The following is a 19,731-nucleotide window of genomic DNA, read 5'->3' on the forward strand; positions in this document are numbered from 1 at the left end:
CTTAAGTAATCCAAGGTTCCCACATGTTGTAGGATAAGGATAAATCAAGGCCCACACAAGACTTGAGGAGTTCTCAGGAACATGACACAGAAAATGAATTTATACCAAAATAACGTTCAGTTTTCTTTATCAGCACAAACTACAAATTACAACTATTTGAATCAGGTTAAAGAAAAAAGCAAACATGCACAACTAAAACTTAAAAGACCGTGTTTTATCATTAAGGGTGCGTTTATCATTTTACATCCACCAATTGTATAGCTGCTTTTCAAAAGTAAATTTAACTTGTGATCACAGCATAGCTAATGTTCATATTTCATGCAGAAGGTCCAAGAAACTTAAATCATACTTTGGTAAGTCACCATTTTCACTCATTCTTGGAAGTGAACCCTGGATCATTTCAGAGATCTAACGTGTTGCAACACCATAGCTCTAATAAGCTGTGGGTCACAGTTCGAAATCCTGGTGGAATGTATGATTGCACAAGGAAATATTTTAAATATTTTACTTTTAATTTCTAATAACTAAAAAATCAGCAGATAAAACTAGCTTTTTAAAGACTTGGAAATCTGCATGTTTTCATTTTTATTTATTACTTATCAGCATAAAAATTCGGCAATTAACTATGGTACTGACATACAATGGAATTTTATAAACAACCTAATATTTAAAAACACAGTTAATTGTGTCCTTTATGGATGTCTCTAAAAATTATAATGCTGATCAAAAAAGAATGTTGCCAAACATTACACTGTACAACCATGTATGCATTAGAAGTTGAAAAAAATTATACATATTAAATATGACCATGCACACATGTTGTAAAATGTTTAAACATGTATAAGAATAGTTTTAAAAAATAGTTTAGAATATTAGTTACTTCTAGGCAATAAATTGTACTGGTGTAAAAAGACTCTAAAGCCAAATGCATCAGAATCACAGTTTCATGAAAAAGTGTGTTTATCAAATATTCACAAAGAAACGAATAATTCCTTTCCTCATCTTTACAAGGTAAAGTTACCACACACATACACAGGCACACACAGGCACACACGCAGACACACACGCAAACACAGAGTTCACTAATCCGAGTTACTGATTTTCTTAGGATTCTCAAAGTGACAACAACGGAAACGAGGTAATTCATGTTAAAACACAAGTGTTATATCAGTAAAAGATGCGATCCCCGAAGTAAACCGTGGTATTTGAATCAAGCTTCGAAGAACTAAAAAAAGAAATTGGAGTTTCAACATTCGCCTTCTTGAATCTTTAAGAAATACAGAAGTTCAAAATAGAAAACATTACAGTTTCGGGATACAAAAGTAGAAACACCTGAGATTAAGGCTACATTTTTTAAAAAAATATTGAAAATTACTGTTCTTGTAATACCAGGTTTTCAAACATCAATACCAGTATTGGCATTATCTAGATCAAATCTTTTCATCAAAGTTGAAAAATATAAAGCACTGGGGATACAAAGACCCTCAAAATGTCCAATATTGAAATATTCCTCTTTGCATAGTTAAATTGAAAATTTTACCTGCTCTCAATGTTTGTTCATTCTTCAACTCGAAGGCTTTATTTGGAACAGACTTTTGTATTTCAATGGCAGGCTAAATGGGGTTGGAAGCAAAATGTATAAATAAAGAATGTATAGTTCACAAAATACATAGTTAATAAGTCATTCAAAATGAAATCATAAAACTAAATACCTTGAAGGCAGATGGCTTCTCAGGAGGCTCTAAAAAGCAAAAGGGATGTATCATCAATCATAAGTAAATATGACAAAGGCAACCACAAATGAATGCAGTGATAGTATCTTAACTGAGTCCTCTTGCTCAAATTTGAGAATGAATAGATTTGGAAAGTTTTCTTTTGGTTTGTTTAGGACACACACACGACAGGAACACACTGAAGAAAATATAAATACACGTTTCAAAGATCGTGCAGTTAAGACTTCAAAAGCGAGATTGTGTTTCATGTGTAAAAAGGGTTTATATGAGAAAATAAATGTCAAAGCTGAACATGGAATGCTACACCACATACTTAATGAAACACACTAGAATCATTTATATTATTCCATTCATCCTGTTCTTTAGCCTATCTTTGGAAAAGTACATAGTTATGATGAGAGTTCAGCCAAATGTAAAACTGACATCTCGTCACTGAAGTGTTATGAACTGATCAGCTTGGATATACACTTAGGTCATAATACCAAATATAAATATTTGTTGTTTTCCGTAACCATATGGTGTAATCATATGCCTATATTTCTGTATCCTCTACTTTATCCATTGGAATGCTTCTTGATCCACTCGTGCAAGAAGATGTATAAAACTCATCATGGAAATAATCTATAATAAGCTTTCATTCTTGACATATTTATATAAAAATTTATTGCAATAGATGAATTAAACATAAATAACTTTTGTACATTGTTAAGTCACCGCAATATTTATTTTAAAAAGCAATCTTATTATTCAAGTATAAATTCAGTATTTTTTTAGTTGCTACAATTCATCTGATTTGGTGTATCATTAGTCTATAATAAATTTTTGTGGAATGGCAATTTTACCAAAACAACACACTTTCTTAAAAATAAAGCCAATGTTCTTAGTTTCAAATATATCTCATTTGAATAGCTAACATCAACGATATATATATTTGTCATGCCTGATTCTAACAGAGAAACCTAATGAGTCCCTGTGGTTACCGAGATTCTAGGAGGCCTCCTGCTTCCAGTAGTCTCTGGAGTGCCCACAGTCTACCTTCTGGAGTGCAAATAATCTAAATGCATCTGAAGTGAGTTCACTCAACTGTTCTTCTCAGAGTCTCCAGAGTTACCTGCCTACCTTCTTCCTTGTTTGTCCGCTGTTACCTGCCTAGAATGCTTCTACCAAAAAAAAAAAAGTTAAAAGAAAATTTAAAAAAAACCTCTAACTCTGTAGAATTCTTTCCATTCAACACTGTTACAAATTTATTTGTTCAACACTTCCTTTCTCTTTGTTTAGTGACAGTATCTTAAATCTATAATTTCTGTTTCTCTATCTTTTCCTTCTTCTTCTCTGGCTAAAAGCATATCCAGAAATAAAAGCAATATAATCCATTCTCTTGACCCTGTTATGTCTTGACCTTCTATCCAACTGCCCTTCTTCCACTTTTTTCCCCTGAAAGGCCTCTCCTTTTGCTACTCAGAGCAAGCTCCAAGGACCACCAGCATCAGCATCGCCTGAGAACTTATTAAAAATGCATGCCACCACGTCCGGCCAATTTTTTGTATTTTTAGTAGAGACAGGGTTTCACCGTGTTAGTCAGGATGGTCTCGATCTCCTAACCTCGTGATACGCCACTCACGGCCTCCCAAAGTGCTGGGATTACAGGCGTGAGCCACCGCACCCGGTCACCATTTTTTAAATAAATATGAATAACTCTTTTTTGTTTATGTTTTCTAGAGTAATGTGGTTGACAATTATATTAGGTATACTTTAAACATAAAACTGCTGGAGTTACAACCAGATGGTTTATTCTCAATGCATCAATATCTTCTGAACTAGTATGTGAAGCCCTGGAGAATTTCACAAATTTATAAGAGAAATGACACCATAAACTGAACTATTTCTTCCCATGTAAACATATGAAAAGTCTAGATCCTCTCTAGGGCAAAAGACAGCACAGTGCCACGAGACAGAAAATGAATCTGTAACCAACTCTTTTCATTATAAACAAAATTGTTTGATTTATATTTTTTAAAAAAGTAAAAGAGAAAAAAGACTCAGAGGTGCAACTTCAGACATTATTTCATACACAAGAGCCCATTTGTTATTTGACACTTTAAAACCTTACGCATTTTTGAAAATTCTTATTCTAACTTCTGATCTGAGCATCTCTGAAGTTGAACAAATACACAGGGGCCGTAAAAGTTCAAATAATCCTTCTCTTATTTCTCCTATTTACTATTATTTTCTAAAAAGTGTAAACTAAAATTTTTCAGACTCATGACATGTCACAATGTCACAGTTTTCATGGTTAACGAGTAACAGTTGTAATGAGTATTGGAAAGTAGAACTTTTCATTCGTGTATTTTAAATATTTTCATTTTAATTTCTAACATTGGATGAAGCAGTAAATACTCCCACTTCAATAAAAGCTCGGTGATATCAGCTGTCATTTAATGTCGACTTTTAGTGGCTAGGAAAGACAGTCTAATTAAATGTGTTTTAGAGTTCACATGGCAAACTATGAGGCCTTAAATCAAAGCAGCGCTAATTGTATTGAGTACATCTAAAATATTCGATAAGCAAACAAGAAAGGAACTTCCAGAACAATATGTACAGCGTACAATTATTTGTTGAAAATTTAAGACATCAGCCAGGCGTGGTGCCTCAAGCGCATAATCCCAGCACTTTGGGAGGCCAAGGCGGGTGGATCATGAGGTCAGGAGATCCAGACCAGACAATCCTGGCTAACACGGTGAAACCCCATGTCTACTAAAAATACAAAAAATCAGCCGGGCGTGGTGGCAGGCACCTGTAGTCCCAGCTACTCAGGAGGCTGAAGCAGGAGAATGGCATGAAGCCGGGAGGCACAGCTTGCAGTGAGCCAAGATCATGCCACTGCACTCCAGCCTGGGCGAGCCGTCTCAAAAAAAAAACCAAAAAAAAAAAAAAAAAAAAAAAGACAATTTAAAACATGAAAACAAATTCTACACATAGTCCATAAAAGATGAAAACAAATTTTACACATAGTCTATAAGACATGAAAACAAATTCTATACATAGTCTGTAACCACACACATATGTTGTGAATTTCTGTTTTTTTATTTCTTTGCTTTTTCAGATGGAGTCTCACTCTGTCACTCAGGCTAAAGTGGCACAAGCTCGGCTCACTGCAACTTCTGCCTCCTAGGTTCAAGCCATTCTCCTGCCTTAGCCTCCAGAGTAGCTGAGATTACAGGCACCCACCACCACAACCAGCTATTTTTTGTTATATTTAGTAGAGATGGGGTTTCACTAATTTGACCAGGCTGGTCTGGGACTCAGCCTGACCTTAATTAAGTTATCTGCCTGCCTTTGTCTCCCAAAATGCTAGGATTACAGGCACGTGCCACCGTGCACAGCCTGTTGTAAAATGTTTTAAACATGCATGGGAATGACAACAAAAACTAATTCAGGCTGTTTTGTACCTCTAGACAATTCATTACAATAGCATTAAAAGACACCAAGGCCAAATGCTTTGGGGTCACTCTTCTAAAACACTGTGTCTAGCAAAGAGTCATCAAGTAATGATTGCTTGACTTATTTTTTAAAATTATAAGTCACACACACACATACACACTCAGTCAGCTAATCAAAACAAAACTGATTTTCTTAAGATTCTCAGAGTGACAACACTCACAACTGTCATGTCAGCAAGTGAAACTTTCTTCTAAGTAAAGATCAGAATTCCAATCAGCCGTTGAACCACTGCAAATATTTCACAGTCTCAAAATTCACCTGCCTTAAAACCAAGCACGTACTGAAATTGCAAATTGGAAACTTTATACTATCGGGACATTAAAGTAGAAGCACATGAGGTAAAGCAGAATTTTTGTTTAAATCTCTAAATGTTATGCTTGAGAAAATGGCATTTTCTCAAACATAAATACTAACATTGGCATTATTTGTATCAAAATTTCCCATCAAATTTTGAATAGAAAACAACATTGGGAATGAAAAGGCTCTCAGCATTTCAAATATTTTAATATTCTTCTTTCCAGAGTAAAATTAAAATTACAAAACTTACCTGCTTTGAATGTTTGTATGTCCTTCAATTCTAAGGCTTTATTTTGAATAGAAACTTTCATTCCGCAGGTAGGCTAAATGGGTTTGGAAACAAAATAATATATAATGTATACTTCATAAAATATGTAGTTGATACTCAAGATACAAATATAAAAGTTATTACCTTCAGAAGACCATCTTTACCAGGAGACTCTAAAAGAAAAGGGACAGATTTAATTGATCATATGCAAGCCTGACAAAGCCTACCAAATATTCACACAGTGTGAACATGAAGATGAATCCTCATGCTTGGATTAAAAAGGTATTACACTAGGTTTTGGGGTCTCTTGGGTTATTGTATTTGTTAACATGCCAACGTGACAGAAATATACCAAAGAAAATTTAAAAAATAGATTTCATCAAACATGCTGCGAGGATTGCAACAGTGAAAATATATTTAACATGACAATAACTAAAGCAGAAAAATCCTAATACCAGTAAGAGAAAGCTGTTGTATAAGGAAAGAAGTTGTATTTAAGATGACCATGTCATGCCACCACCGCCCCCCTCAAAAAAATAAACGTCCAAGCTAATGGTAGGATGCTATGGCATATTGTTAAGGAAACACATCAGAATCACTTATGTCAATATATACATGTAGCTATTATGTTCTTCAATTTGTCATGTAGTTTAGGAATTGCAAAGTTGTGATGAGACTTCAAAGGTACAATGTTCTTATCATTGCAGAGAATGTTCTAAATTTAGCAGCATATCTATTTATAGAATAAAAGTTCATACGTATATTCGTTTTTGTACCTGTGAAATACGAGTATTTTTACATTTATGGGGTTCTCCAGTTTAGTCCTCTTAAAATTTCCTGGTCCACTTACACAAAAAGTCCAAGAGCACCCATCAACAAACCAATACAGGCCAGGTGCAGTGGCTCATGCCTATAATTCCAGCACTTTGGAAGGCCGAGGAGGGCGGATCTCTCGAGGCCAGGAGTTCCAAACCAGCCTGGCCAAAATTGTGAAACTCTGTCTCCACTAAAAAAAAAACAAAAATCAGCCAGGTATGCTGGCACATGCCTGTAATCCCAGCTACTTGGGTGCCTGAGGTACCAGAATCACTTGAACCCAGGAGGTAGAGGTTGCAGTGAGCCAAGATCATGCCACTGCACTCCAGCCTGGATGACAGAGTGAGACTCTGTCTCAAAAAAAGGAAAAACTTCTTGTATGAAAGTATCAAAAACTAGAAATAAACTTCCAGAGGCTTTTTACATATCATTAACCTGTGTATTTCAATGTTACAATAATGGTTATTGAGAATAACAGTTTTAGTGTTCAAGGAATGAATTCTACAATTGTTTTGTTTCTAAAACTAATTCTATTTGTTATACTGTGCAAGTTGTTAAACTACTGTTATGAATAAGCTCTTATAAAAAACTTAGCTTCAAGAAAAAGACCGACATTTCTTTGACATAGAAATAGATCTCATTTCTTCAAACAATATTAATAAAACATGTTTAATCACTCATTTTTCTCTACTCTTTAAATTTTTCAGTATGACATACTTTAATATATTTAGAAATATCAACTACATATGTTGTTTTCCTTGAGAGATGACTGATCAATAATTAAGACATTTCAGGGATATAAACTCTCTGAAACACACAAAATTTATGTCTAACCATTTTAAGGGTAAATATGCATGACCATATTGCATGTATGTGTGTCAGAAAAAAAGTGCTTAAAATTGTATATGATATGCTTTAAATAAAAACCTGCTGTAATTACAATAAGAAGGTCATTCTCGATTCATTAATATCTTTAAAATTTACTTCTGAAGCACTGAAGAAACCTCAGAAATTCATATATAAGAAATGATACCATGAATTCATCTGCTTGTTTTAGGTGAAACTATGACAAATATACATCCTCACTAAGTGCAAAGAAAGCAGAGTGTCATGAGACAGGAAATGAATATGTAACCAAAATATTTTCCTTTATAAAGAAAATAGCTGGCTTTAAACTTTCTAAGACAAGATGAAAAAGCAAAACATGCAGAGATGAAACAGTAAGGGCGATCTCATCATCAAGGAACCATTTATCACTTGGCACTTAAGAATCCTATGTATGGTTGAAAACTCTGGTTCTAAATTGTGATCTGATCATCCCTGAAGTTCAAAACCCATGCAGAGGAAACAGGTAGGGAAATACTACCTTAGTTATTTTTTTTTATTACCTTTATTTTTATAAAGGGGTACACTGGAGTTTTCAGAGTCAAGACAGGTCACCTGGCATAGCTCTATACATTCGTGAGCTGCATTTGTAATGGCTATTGAAATGTATGGCTGTACATACTTGTATTTTGAGTACCTCACTTTTAATTTCTAGTATAGCATGAAGTAGGACATACACGTAAACAAAGGTTTGTTGGCATCTGTAATTATATTTATGGTGCTTTTTAGTCACCATGAAGAGAGTCTAATTAATTGTGTCGCAAAGTAAAAATGTAAACCATGATTTTTTTTTTTTTTTTTTTGACAGTGTCTCACCCTGTCGCCCAGACTGGAGTGCAGTGGGGAGATCTTGGCTCACTACAAGCTCTGCCTCCCAGGTTCATGCCATTCTCCTGCCTCAGCCTCCCGAGTAGCTGAGACTACAGGCACCCACCACCACGCCCGGCTAATTCTTCGTATTTTTAGTAGAGATGGGATTTCACCGTGTTAGCCAGGATGGTCTGGATCTCCTGACCTCGTGATCTGCCTGCCTCGGCCTCCCAAAGTGCTGGGATTACAAGCATGAGCCACCACGCCTGGCCTGAAGTCTTAAAATAAATGAAAAACAAGCTAATCGCTGAACAAAAAATAAAGAGTTGCTGTAGAATGACAAGAACATTGTACAACCATTTATATATGATTTTTGCAAAAGTGTTAATACCAATATGTATATGCTGACTGATGAGGAGAAAACTGATCTGGAATCACAGGAGCAAATCATGACACTGAGAAGATAAATGCAAAAGCTGAACGTAGAATGCTACACCATGTGTCTTTAATGCAACACATTATAATAATTTATATCATTACATTATAAACATTCAGGATGTTCTTTAATATGTCCTGTCATTGAGAAGCTACACAGTGCGGATGAGAGTTCAGCTGAATGTAGAACTGACATCTCATCAGTGAAAGTGTAACGAATTGATCAGCTTGGATATATACTTAGAGCATAATATTAAATATAAATATTCATTGATATTCATAACCATATGCTATAATAGTATGCCAACATTTTTGTAATTTCTAGTTTAGCCATCTCAATATTTCTTGATCCACTCATGGAGGAAGATATACAAACCTCATCAGGAATAGCAAATTTAATAAACTTTCAATATTGATGCATTTGCTTTAAATTTAGTTGCAACAGACTTATTAAATATTAATAACATTTTCTATGTTAAAATCAGTAAAATACCTGTGAATAACAACAATTTAAGTATTCAAGTCATAAATTCAGAATTTTATGGTTTTTAAAATTAGTCGGGTTTGGCGTATCATGTTATTTGCTAATGAGGTTTTATAAAATGGCAATTTTACCAACACAATTTGCTTCCTTAAAAATAAAGCCAAGGTTCTTACATTCAAGTATATCTTACTCAAATTGTGAATATCAACAATATACATACATACATATATACATATATATATGATGCCTCATAGTAATAAAGAAAATTAATGACTCACTGAGGTTTGGTCTAATTCTAAAAATCCTCATGATTCCAGTAGTCTCTAGAGCACCCACACTCTAATATTCTGCAGTAAAAATTTTCTAAATGCTTCCGAAGTGAGTTCACTACATTTTCCTTCATAGAAAATCCAAAATAATCTAGCTGGCTTCTCTCTTGTCCCCTGCTTCCTGCCTCACAATCTCTCTTCTTTAGCAAAAATAATCTCTAGACTTGTGCTCTTGATTCTTCCCATTCAACACCTGTTAAAATTATTTTTCCCACTCTTTCCTTTTTCTTTGTTTAGCGGTAGAATCTTCCATCTATAATTTCTATTGTGTTGCCCCTTCTTCTCCCCTGACTAAAAACATACTCAAAATTAAGAGCACCATAATGCTTTCTCCTGACCCTTTTCTGTCCTGACCTTCTATCCAATTGTTCTTCTTCCACATTTTTTCCCACAAACGGCCTCTCCTCTTGCTACCTAGAGCAAGGTCCAAGGACCACCATCATCAGCATCACCTGAGAACTTATTAAAAATGCAGAATCCCAAGTCGGCTGAATCTCAGTGTGAATTGTTAATAAGGTTTTCAGCTGATTTTCTGAAGTTTGAAAACTTCTGTTCACTCTGATGGTAGTTTCTTTTGCTGTGCAGAAGCTCTTTAGTTTAATTAGATCTCATTTGTCAATTTTGGCTTTTGTTGCCCTTGCTTTTGGTGTTTTAGACATGAAGTCCTTGCCCACGCCTATGTCCTGAATGGTATTGCCTAGGTTTTCTTGTCGGATTTTAATGGTTTTAGGTCTAACATTTAAGTCTTTAATCCATCTTGAATTAATTTTTGTATAAGGTGTAAGGAAGGGATCCAGTTTCAGCTTTCTACATATGGCTAGCCAGTTTTCCCAGCACCATTTATTAAATAGGGAATCCTTTCCCCATTGCTTGTTTTTGTCAGGTTTGTCAAAGATCAGATAGCTGTAGATATGCGGCATCATTTCTTTTTTTTTTCTTTTTAGTGAAAAAAATTTATCTCATAACTGAATTTTACACGTTGAAATAGCCAACAATAAATAATATCTTATAAATAACTGGCTAGAAAATGTGTCAAGGCAATAAAACCTACAATCTCATCAGTTCCATGTCCATAAAGCAATTTACCAATGTTAAGAAAAACTTCATTGATGTTTTATTTTATTTATTTATTTTTTTGAGATGGAGTTTTGTTCTTGTTGCCCAGGCTGGAGTGCAATGCTGTGATCTCGGCTCACTGCAACCTACACCTCTGAGTTCAATCAATTCTTCTGCCTCAGCCTCCCAAGTAGCTTGAATTACAGGTGCCAGCCACCAAGCCCGGCTAATTTTTTGTATTTTTTTTTATTATTATACTTTAGGTTTGAGGGTACATGTGCAGGTTTGCTACATATGTATCCATGTGCCATGTTGGTTTGCTGCACCCATTAACTCGTCATTTAGCATTAGGTACATCTCCTAATGCTGTCCCTCCCCCGTCCCCCCACCCCACAACAGTCCCCAGAGTGTGATGTTCCCCTTCCTGTGTCCATGAGTTCTCATTGTTCAATTCCCACCTATGAGTGAGAATAGGTGGTGCTTGCGATAGTTTACTGAGAATGATGGTTTCCAGTTTCATCCATGTCCCTACAAAGGACATGAACTCATCATTTTTTATGGCTGCATAGTATTCCATGGTGTATATGTGCCACATTTTCTTAATCCAGTCTATCGTTGTTGGACATTTGGGTTGGTTCCAAGTCTTTGCTATTGTGAATAGTGCATGTGGCATCATTTCTGAGGGCTCTGTTCTGTTCCATTGATCTATGTCTCTGTTGTGGTACCAGTACCATGCTGTTTTGGTTACTGTAGCCTTGCAGTATAGTTTGAAGTCAGGTAGCATGATGCCTCCAGCTTTGTTCTTTTGGCTTAGGATTGACTTGGCGATGCAGGCTCTTTTTTGGTTCCATATGAACTTTAAAGTAGTTTTTTCCAATTCTGTGAAGAAAGTCATTGGTAGCTTGATGGGGATGGCATTGAATCTATAAATTACCTTGGGCAGTATGGCCATTTTCACGATATTGGTTCTTCCAAGCCATGAGCATGGAATGTTCTTCCATTTGTTTGTATCCTCTTTTATTTCATTGAGCAGTGGTTTGTAGTTCTCCTTGAAGAGGTCCTTCACATCCCTTGTAAGTTGGATTCCTAGGTATTTTATTCTCTTTGAAGCAATTGTGAATGGGAGTTCACTCATGATTTGGCTCTCTGTCTGTGATTGGTGTACAAGAGTGCTTGTGATTTTTGTACATTGATTTTGTATCCTGAGACTTCGCTGAAGTTGCTTATCAGCTTAAGGAGATTTTGGGCTGACACAATGGGGTTTTCTAGATATACAATCATATCATCCACAAACAGGGACAATTTGACTTCCTCTTTTCCTAATTGAATACCCTTTATTTCCTTCTCCTGCCTGACTGGCCTGGCCAGAACTTCCAACACTATGTTGAATAGGAGTGGTGAGAGAGGGCATCCCTGTCTTGTGCCAGTTTTCAAAGGGAATGCTTCCAGTTTTTGCCCATTCAGTATGATATTAGCTGTGGGTTTGTCATAGATAGCTCTTATATGATTTTGAGATACATCCCATCAATACCTAATTTATTGAGAGTTTTTAGCATGAAGCATTGTTGAATTTTGTCAAAGGCCTTTTCTGCATCTATTGAGATAATCACGTGGTTTTTGTCTTTGCTTCTGTTTATATGCTAGATTACATTTATTGATTTGCGTATGTTGAACCAGCCTTGCATCCCAGGGATGAAGCCCACTTGATCATGGTGGATAAGCTTTTTTATGTGCTGCTGGATTTTGTTTGCCAGTATTTTATTGAGGATTTTTGCATCAATGTTCATCAAGGATATTGGTCTGAAATTCTCTTTCGCAACCTACTCATCTGACAAAGGGCTAATATCCAGAATCTACAATGAACTCAAACAAATTTACAAGAAAAAAACAAACAACCCCATCAAAAAGTGGGCAAAGGACATGAACAGACACTTCTCAAAAGAATACATTTATGCAGGCAAAAAACACATGAAAAAATGCTCATCATCACTGGCCATCAGAGAAATGCAAACCAAAACCACAATGAGATACCATCTCACACCAGTTAGAATGGCCATCATTAAAAAGTCAGGAAACAACAGGTCCTGGAGAGGATGTGGAGAAATAGGAACACTTTTACACTGTTGGTGGGACTGTAAACTAGTTCAACCACTGTGGAAGTCAGTGTGGCGATTCCTCAGGGATCTAGAACTAGAAATTCCATTTGACCCAGCCATCCCATTACTGGGTATATACCCAAAGGACTACAAATCATGCTGCTATAAAGACACATGCACACGTATGTTTATTGCGGCACTATTCACAATAGCAAAGACTCAGAACCAACCCAAATGTCCAATAACGATAGACTGGATTAAGAAAATGTGGCACATATACACCATGGAATACTACGCAGCCATAAAAAATGATGAGTTCATGTCCTTTGTAGGGACATGGATGAAACTGGAAAACATCATTCTCAGTAAACTATCGCAAGGACAAAAAACCAAACACCGCATGTTCTCAGTCATAGGTGGGAATTGAACAATGAGAACACATGGACACAGGAAGGGGAACATCACACTCTGGGGACTGTTGTGGGGTGGGGGGACGGGGGAGGGACAGCATTAGGAGATGTACCTAATGCTAAATGACAAGTTAATGGGTGCAGCACATCAACATTGCACATGGATACATATGTAACAAACCTCCACATTGTGCACATGTACCCTAAAACTTAAAGTATAATAATAATAATAAACAAAGAAAACTTCTGGTCTTTACGGAGTGTATATGACAAATTATATACATGTGTGGCCATGCAGATATGCTTATTCTCACCTATGGCAAATAGAACACAGCTCTACATGGTCAGGTGCTTCCATCCCTAATGGCTTCCCACCAGTGAGAAAGACATTAAGAGTCAGAATATTTTTGTTGTAATTCTCTGGTAAATTTTGACACTAGAAGGTCACTTTATATTCATCCCAAATTTCTAACCATACCCGATCTTTTCCTAAAGAATCATTTCATTTTATCGTCCTCCATTATATAAACCTGCTTATTGTTCCTTCATGTACTCTCTGTATGCTCTGTCTTTCTCAGTCTTCATTTCTCTTTTACTACTTACTTCTTTCTTATTTTCTCAGTTTCCTCAGGTCTTGGAATATCTTGAATTCAAACTCATAATTCAGCTCCTTTTCAGCACTCTCAATATAGTCTGTTGCCAACACCTGGTAAGACGTATAACTTATCACCATTTCACTTCTCTTTTTTCCATGCTTTGCATTCAGGAGGTAATTTTCTTCAGCGATTAGAGGATATCCTTCCTTATCAGTTTAGAGAAATACTTGGTCAAATGATTTTTAAATAAAAAATGGTTCTTACCTTCTAATTTTCCACTTATTTTATCGATTTCTTTTTGATGTGTAGCCTTGGGTAAACACACATCCTTCTGTGAAACAGTCTCACAGAGACTCTGTTAAAAGTAATATCAATAAATAATTTCAATGAAAAAATCCTAGTAATGAAGAGTATCAAAATTTCCTAATGAAAATCTTTTTTAAAAACACAATTTCCTACTTTGCAAACAATTCGACTTAACAGCAGACACGAATAGAAAACCAACACATTTTGATAGAAAACCTCACATAACCCACTCTACATCAAGCTTATCTTTATGTTCATGTGGCCATTAACTTGGTTACTGAGCAGGAAAAACAAATGACGTTCATGAAAAAATTCACTCGTGCATATTTCAAAAAGTATCTCTCTTAACAATATCTAACTTACATTCTAGTCCTCATCAAAAATAAATAAGACATTTCAAACAAAATACAACACATCTGCTACTTGACATGACACATACAGCATTAAACATATAAAATATTCATGATTATAGAACTGTTTAGTGTTAAAAATGATGCATGTCATGAAGAGAACTTTTAGAGTCTGTCATATAATGTATGCACAGAATATGAAAAAGCTGCTTTATTTCGGTAAACAGGGGCTTAAAATAAGCAACATGTTTTTGACAAAATTTATGGTGATAGAAAAAGTGCTTGAATAGAATGTAAATGCAGTAAGAAAAAAATTATGTCATTTAGTCTAAATGAAAGCAAACAAGTATTAAAGTCTTTTTCTCTAATAAAATATCAGATAAAATCTACCTATTGACTTCCACCCTTTGCTGTTACCACCAGGCAGCAGCTGCTTGTTTCTAAGAGGTCAGATACATTCTATGTCTTTCCACAGTTGTGACCTTAAAATACATCACTATTATTTGACGCTCATGCTGCTGCAGCTTGACTGCCATAAAGGGACTCAAGGAGTTCTATTTGTGAAAATATAATTTATATATTTCAAAAGGCTACTCAACCAATACTCTTGTTATTATAGTCCCACAAGGTTTCCTATTCCTAGTGCTTTTCTTTCTCCTGAAATGTTCCCTCAGATATACACTGAATAATAAATATACGTCAATATGTTCAAGTCCCGGGCATTAACTTTTCACGTCCCAACTTTTACAATATTGCAGTTTAAACTGTCTTTCTACGAATCAAAGTAGAACTTTTGTACATCTAGATATAAGGCAGAATCATATACTTGCCCATAGCTGGACTCAGTGTAATTCTTTTGCTTTTAGACAAACGTACTTCAGAACCCATGTGAATTTCTAGTGAATTCTAAGCCTTAATTTTTACACTATACCAGATTGGCTTCTTAAATTCATCGTACAAATTAGTAGAATTTCACTATGAAGCAGTAATCTACTTAGCACATAGATTCTCTATTAAGCATATTCTGAAAAATATCAAAAATAATTTTCGGGTGACATATGCAGAGGAGAGAAAATAAAGTCTAAGCATCTGATTTTATGTTTTCATATCATGCAATACTAATATTAAAAAAAATCAGTAACACATAGTACCTCAGAATCCCAAGAATTGTTGTCATCGTCCTTTTGTTTTGATTCTGATGGGAACATCTCATCTATAAAAGGTTAATCACAGACACATTCATGAGAACATTTCTCTACTAAAAATTTTGAAAACATATACAAATCTACTTTCATTCACGAATCTGTGGTTTTTCCTCTGTAGCCTGTATATTCTTTTTGTCAATTACAATGACTACTTCTATAGTCACTACATTAGAATTGAAATCTAAAAAGCCTAAAAATTAACGTTATTTCATTAGAATGCAGAACAATAGAAATTTGACTAACTCGTATGAATTATTACTTCACAAAGCAGTCATATCCTCTTCTCCTGTGAAACACAGTATGTCCTATATTTCCTGTTAATTCAGAAAACTTTAATTACCTATCATCTCTCATTTCTTTGTAAATTTTTATTTGGTAATATTAGTTTGATTGACTCAGCAATCTCTATTACACAGTTCTTCAAAAAAGATGATTTATCAATGAATAAGATTTTTTAGGAATATTAATGTTTTGATGTCAGTCAACTATATGTCCAACCCTTTTACATTTCAATATGCTATGACAGTGTATTGGGTGCGTTTTGGGTGTGTATATGTTTTAGGACGATAAGCTTAAAAAACTTTTATTGCATATAAATTAAGAACTGCTTCAATTACAATGACATACTTCTTCCCTAATGCAACAATATCTTCAGAGTCAGCTTGGGACACCTTGGAGAAACATCAGAAATGTACAGGAAAAAAATAATTGCCTTAAGTAATCTAACGTTCCCACATGTTATAGGATGAAATCAAGGCCCACACAAGACTTGAGGAGTTCTCAGGGACATAAAACAGAAAAAGAATTTATACCGAAAATAACGTCTAGTTTTCTTTACCAGCACAAAGTACAAATTACAATTATTTGAATCAGATTAAAGAAAAAAGCAAACATGCACAATTCAAACTTAAAAGACCGTTTCATCACTATGCATACGTTTATCATTTGACATCCATCAACTCTATACCTGGTTTTCAAAAGTAAATTTAACTTGTGATCTCAGCATAGCTAATGTTCACATTTCATGCAGAGGGTCCAAGAAACTCTTGGACACAATTAACTGTTAATTATTAATTGTAAATTGTGTCCTTTATGGATGTCTCTAAAATTATAATGCTGATCAAAAAAGAATGTTGCCGAACATTACACTGTACAACCATGTACGCATTAGAAGTTGAAAAAAAATGTACATATTAAATATGACCACGCACACATGATGTAAAATGTTTAAACATGCATAAGAATAGTTTTAAAAAATAGTTTGGAATATTAGTTACTTTTAGGCAATAAATGGTACTAGTGTAAAAAGACTCTAAAGCCAGATGCTTCAGAATCACAGTTTCATGAAAAAGTATGTTTATCAAATATTCACAAAGAAATGAATAATTCCTTTCCTCATCTTTGCAAGGTGAAGTTACCACACACATACACAGGCACACACAGGCACACACTCAGACATACACACGCAAACACAGAGTTCACTAATCCGAGTTACTGATTTTCTTAGGATTCTCAAAGTGACAACAACGGAAACGAGGTAATTCATATTAAAACACAAGTGTTATATCAGTAAAAGATGCGATCCCCGAAGTAAACCGTGGAATTTGAATCAAGCTTCTCAGAACTAAAAAAAGAAATTGGAGTTTCAACATTCGCCTTCTTGAATCTTTAAGAAATACAGAAGTTCAAAATAGAAAACATTACAGTTTCGGGATACAAAAGTAGAAACACCTGAGATTAAGGCTACATTTTTAAGAAATATATTGAAAATTACTGTTCTTGTAATACCAGGTTTTCAAACATCAATACCAGTATTGGCATTATCTAGATCAAATCTGTTCATCAAAGTTGAAAAATATGAAGCACTGGGGATACAAAGACCCTCAAAATGTCCAATATTGAAATATTCCTCTTTGCATAGTTAAATTGAAAAATTTACCTGCTCTCAATGTTTGTTCATTCTTCAACTCGAAGGCTTTATTTGGAACAGACTTTTGCATTTCAGTGGCAGGCTAAATAGGGTTGGAAGCAAAATGATTAATAAAGAATGTATAGTTCACAAAATACATAGTTAATAAGTCATTCAAAATGAAATCATAAAACTAAATACCTTGAAGGCAGATGGCTTCTCAGGGGACTCTAAAAAGCAAAAGAGACTTATCATCAATCATAAGTAAATATGACAAAGATAACCACAAATGAACGCAGTGATAGTATCTAAATGAGTCCTCTTGCTCAAATTTGAGAATGAATACTTTAGATTTGGAAAGTTTTCTTTTGGTTTGTTTAGGCCACACACATGACAGGAATACACTGTAGAAAAAATAAATACAGGTTTCACAGATCGTGCAGTTAAGACTTCGAAAGCGAGATTGTGTTTCATGTGTTAAAAGGGTTGATATGAGAAAATAAATGTCAAAGCTGAACATGGAATGCTACACCACGTACTTAATGAAACACATTAGAATCATTTAAATTATTCCATTCACCCTGTTCCTTAATATAGCCTATCTTTGGAAAGGTACACAGTTATGATGCGAGTTCAGCCGAATGTAGAATTGACATCTCGTCAGTGAAGTGTTATGAATTGATCAGCTTGGATATAAACTTAGCTCATAATACTAAATATAAATATTCATTGTTTTCCATAACCATATAGTTTAATGATATGCCTATATTTTTGGATCCTCTACTTTATCCGTCTGAATGCTTCTTGATCCACTCATGCAAGAAGATGTATAAAACTCATCACAGAAATAATCTATAATAAGCTTTCAATATTGACATATTTATATAAAAATCAAATGCAATAGACGTATTAAACATAAAAAACTTTTTTATATTGTTAAGTCACCATAATATTTATTTTAAAAAGCAATCTTACTATTCAAGTATAAATTCAGTATTTTTTTAGTTGCTACAATTCATCTGATTTGGTGTATCATTAGTCTATAATAAATTTTTGTGGAATGGCAATTTTACCAAAACAACACACTTTCTTAAAAATAAAGCCAATGTTCTTAGTTTCAAATATATCTCATTTGAATAGCTAACATCAACGATATATATATATTTGTCGTGCCTGATTCTAACAGAGAAACCTAATGAGTCACTGTGGTTACCCAGATTCTAGGAGGCCTCCTGCTTCCGGTAGTCTCTGGAGTGCCCACAGTCTACCTTCTGGAGTGCAAATAATCTAAATGCATCTGAAGTGAGTTCACTCAACTGTTCTTCTCAGAGTCTCCAGAATTACCTGCCTACCTTCTTCCTTGTTTGTCTCCTGTTACCTGCCTAGAATGCTTCTACTAAAAAAAAAAGTTAAAAGAAAATTTTAAAAAACCTCTTAACTCTGTAGAATTCTTTCCATTCAACACTGTTTCAAATTTATTTGTTCAACACTTCCTTTCTCTTTGTTTAGTGACAGTATCTTAAATCTATAATTTCTGTTTCTCTATCTTTTCCTTCTTCTTCTCTGGCTAAAAGCATATCCAGAAATAAAAGCAATATAATCCATTCTCTTGACCCTGTTATGTCTTGACCTTCTATCCAACTGCCCTTCTTCCACTTTTTTCCCCTGAAAGGCCTCTCCTTTTGCTACTCAGAGCAAGCTCCAAGGACCACCAGCATCAGCATCGCCTGAGAACTTATTAAAAATGCGTGCCACCACGTCCGGCCAATTTTTTGTATTTTTAGTAGAGACAGGGTTTCACTCTGTTAGTCAGGATGGTCTCGATCTCCTAACCTCGTGACACGCCACTCATGGCCTCCCAAAGTGCTGGGATTACAGGCGTGAGCCACCGCACCCGGTCACCATTTTTTAAATAAATATCCGTAACTATTTTTTATGTTTTCTAAAGTAATGTGGTTGACAATTATATTAGGTATACGTTAAATATAAAACTGCTGGAGTTACGACCAGATGGTTTATTCTCAATGCATCAATATCTTCTGAACTAGTATGTGAAGCCCTGGAGAATTTTCACAAATTTATACGAGAAATGACACCATAAACTGAACTACTTCTTCCCATGTAAACATACGAAAAGTCTAGATCCTCTCTAGGGCAAAAGACAGCACAGTGCCACGAGACAGAAAATGAATCTGTAACCAACTCTTTTCATTATAAACAAAATTGTTTGATTTATATTTTTTTA

The 19,731-nt window shown here is 34.9% G+C and overlaps 1 protein-coding gene across 2 annotated transcripts in view; it reads right to left on the bottom strand.

Annotated features, from left to right (window-relative positions):
* LOC129480856 (ankyrin repeat domain-containing protein 30A-like) overlaps positions 1-19,731 on the bottom strand; it is a 124,270-nt gene that overhangs the window by 38,932 nt on the left and 65,607 nt on the right. For both annotated transcript variants that reach the window (XM_055275260.2, XM_055275262.2), the window contains exons 28-35: positions 17,688-17,716; positions 17,517-17,589; positions 15,524-15,585; positions 13,981-14,071; positions 5,944-5,972; positions 5,782-5,854; positions 1,713-1,741; positions 1,541-1,613 (exon numbers count right to left, since the gene is read on the bottom strand). In XM_055275260.2, the coding sequence (XP_055131235.1) occupies positions 1,541-1,613; positions 1,713-1,741; positions 5,782-5,854; positions 5,944-5,972; positions 13,981-14,071; positions 15,524-15,585; positions 17,517-17,589; positions 17,688-17,716 (459 nt within the window). The remainder of the gene's footprint in view (positions 1-1,540; positions 1,614-1,712; positions 1,742-5,781; positions 5,855-5,943; positions 5,973-13,980; positions 14,072-15,523; positions 15,586-17,516; positions 17,590-17,687; positions 17,717-19,731) is intronic.

This window comes from Symphalangus syndactylus, chromosome 4, assembly GCF_028878055.3.
Source record: "Symphalangus syndactylus isolate Jambi chromosome 4, NHGRI_mSymSyn1-v2.1_pri, whole genome shotgun sequence".
Taxonomy (NCBI): domain Eukaryota; kingdom Metazoa; phylum Chordata; class Mammalia; order Primates; family Hylobatidae; genus Symphalangus; species Symphalangus syndactylus.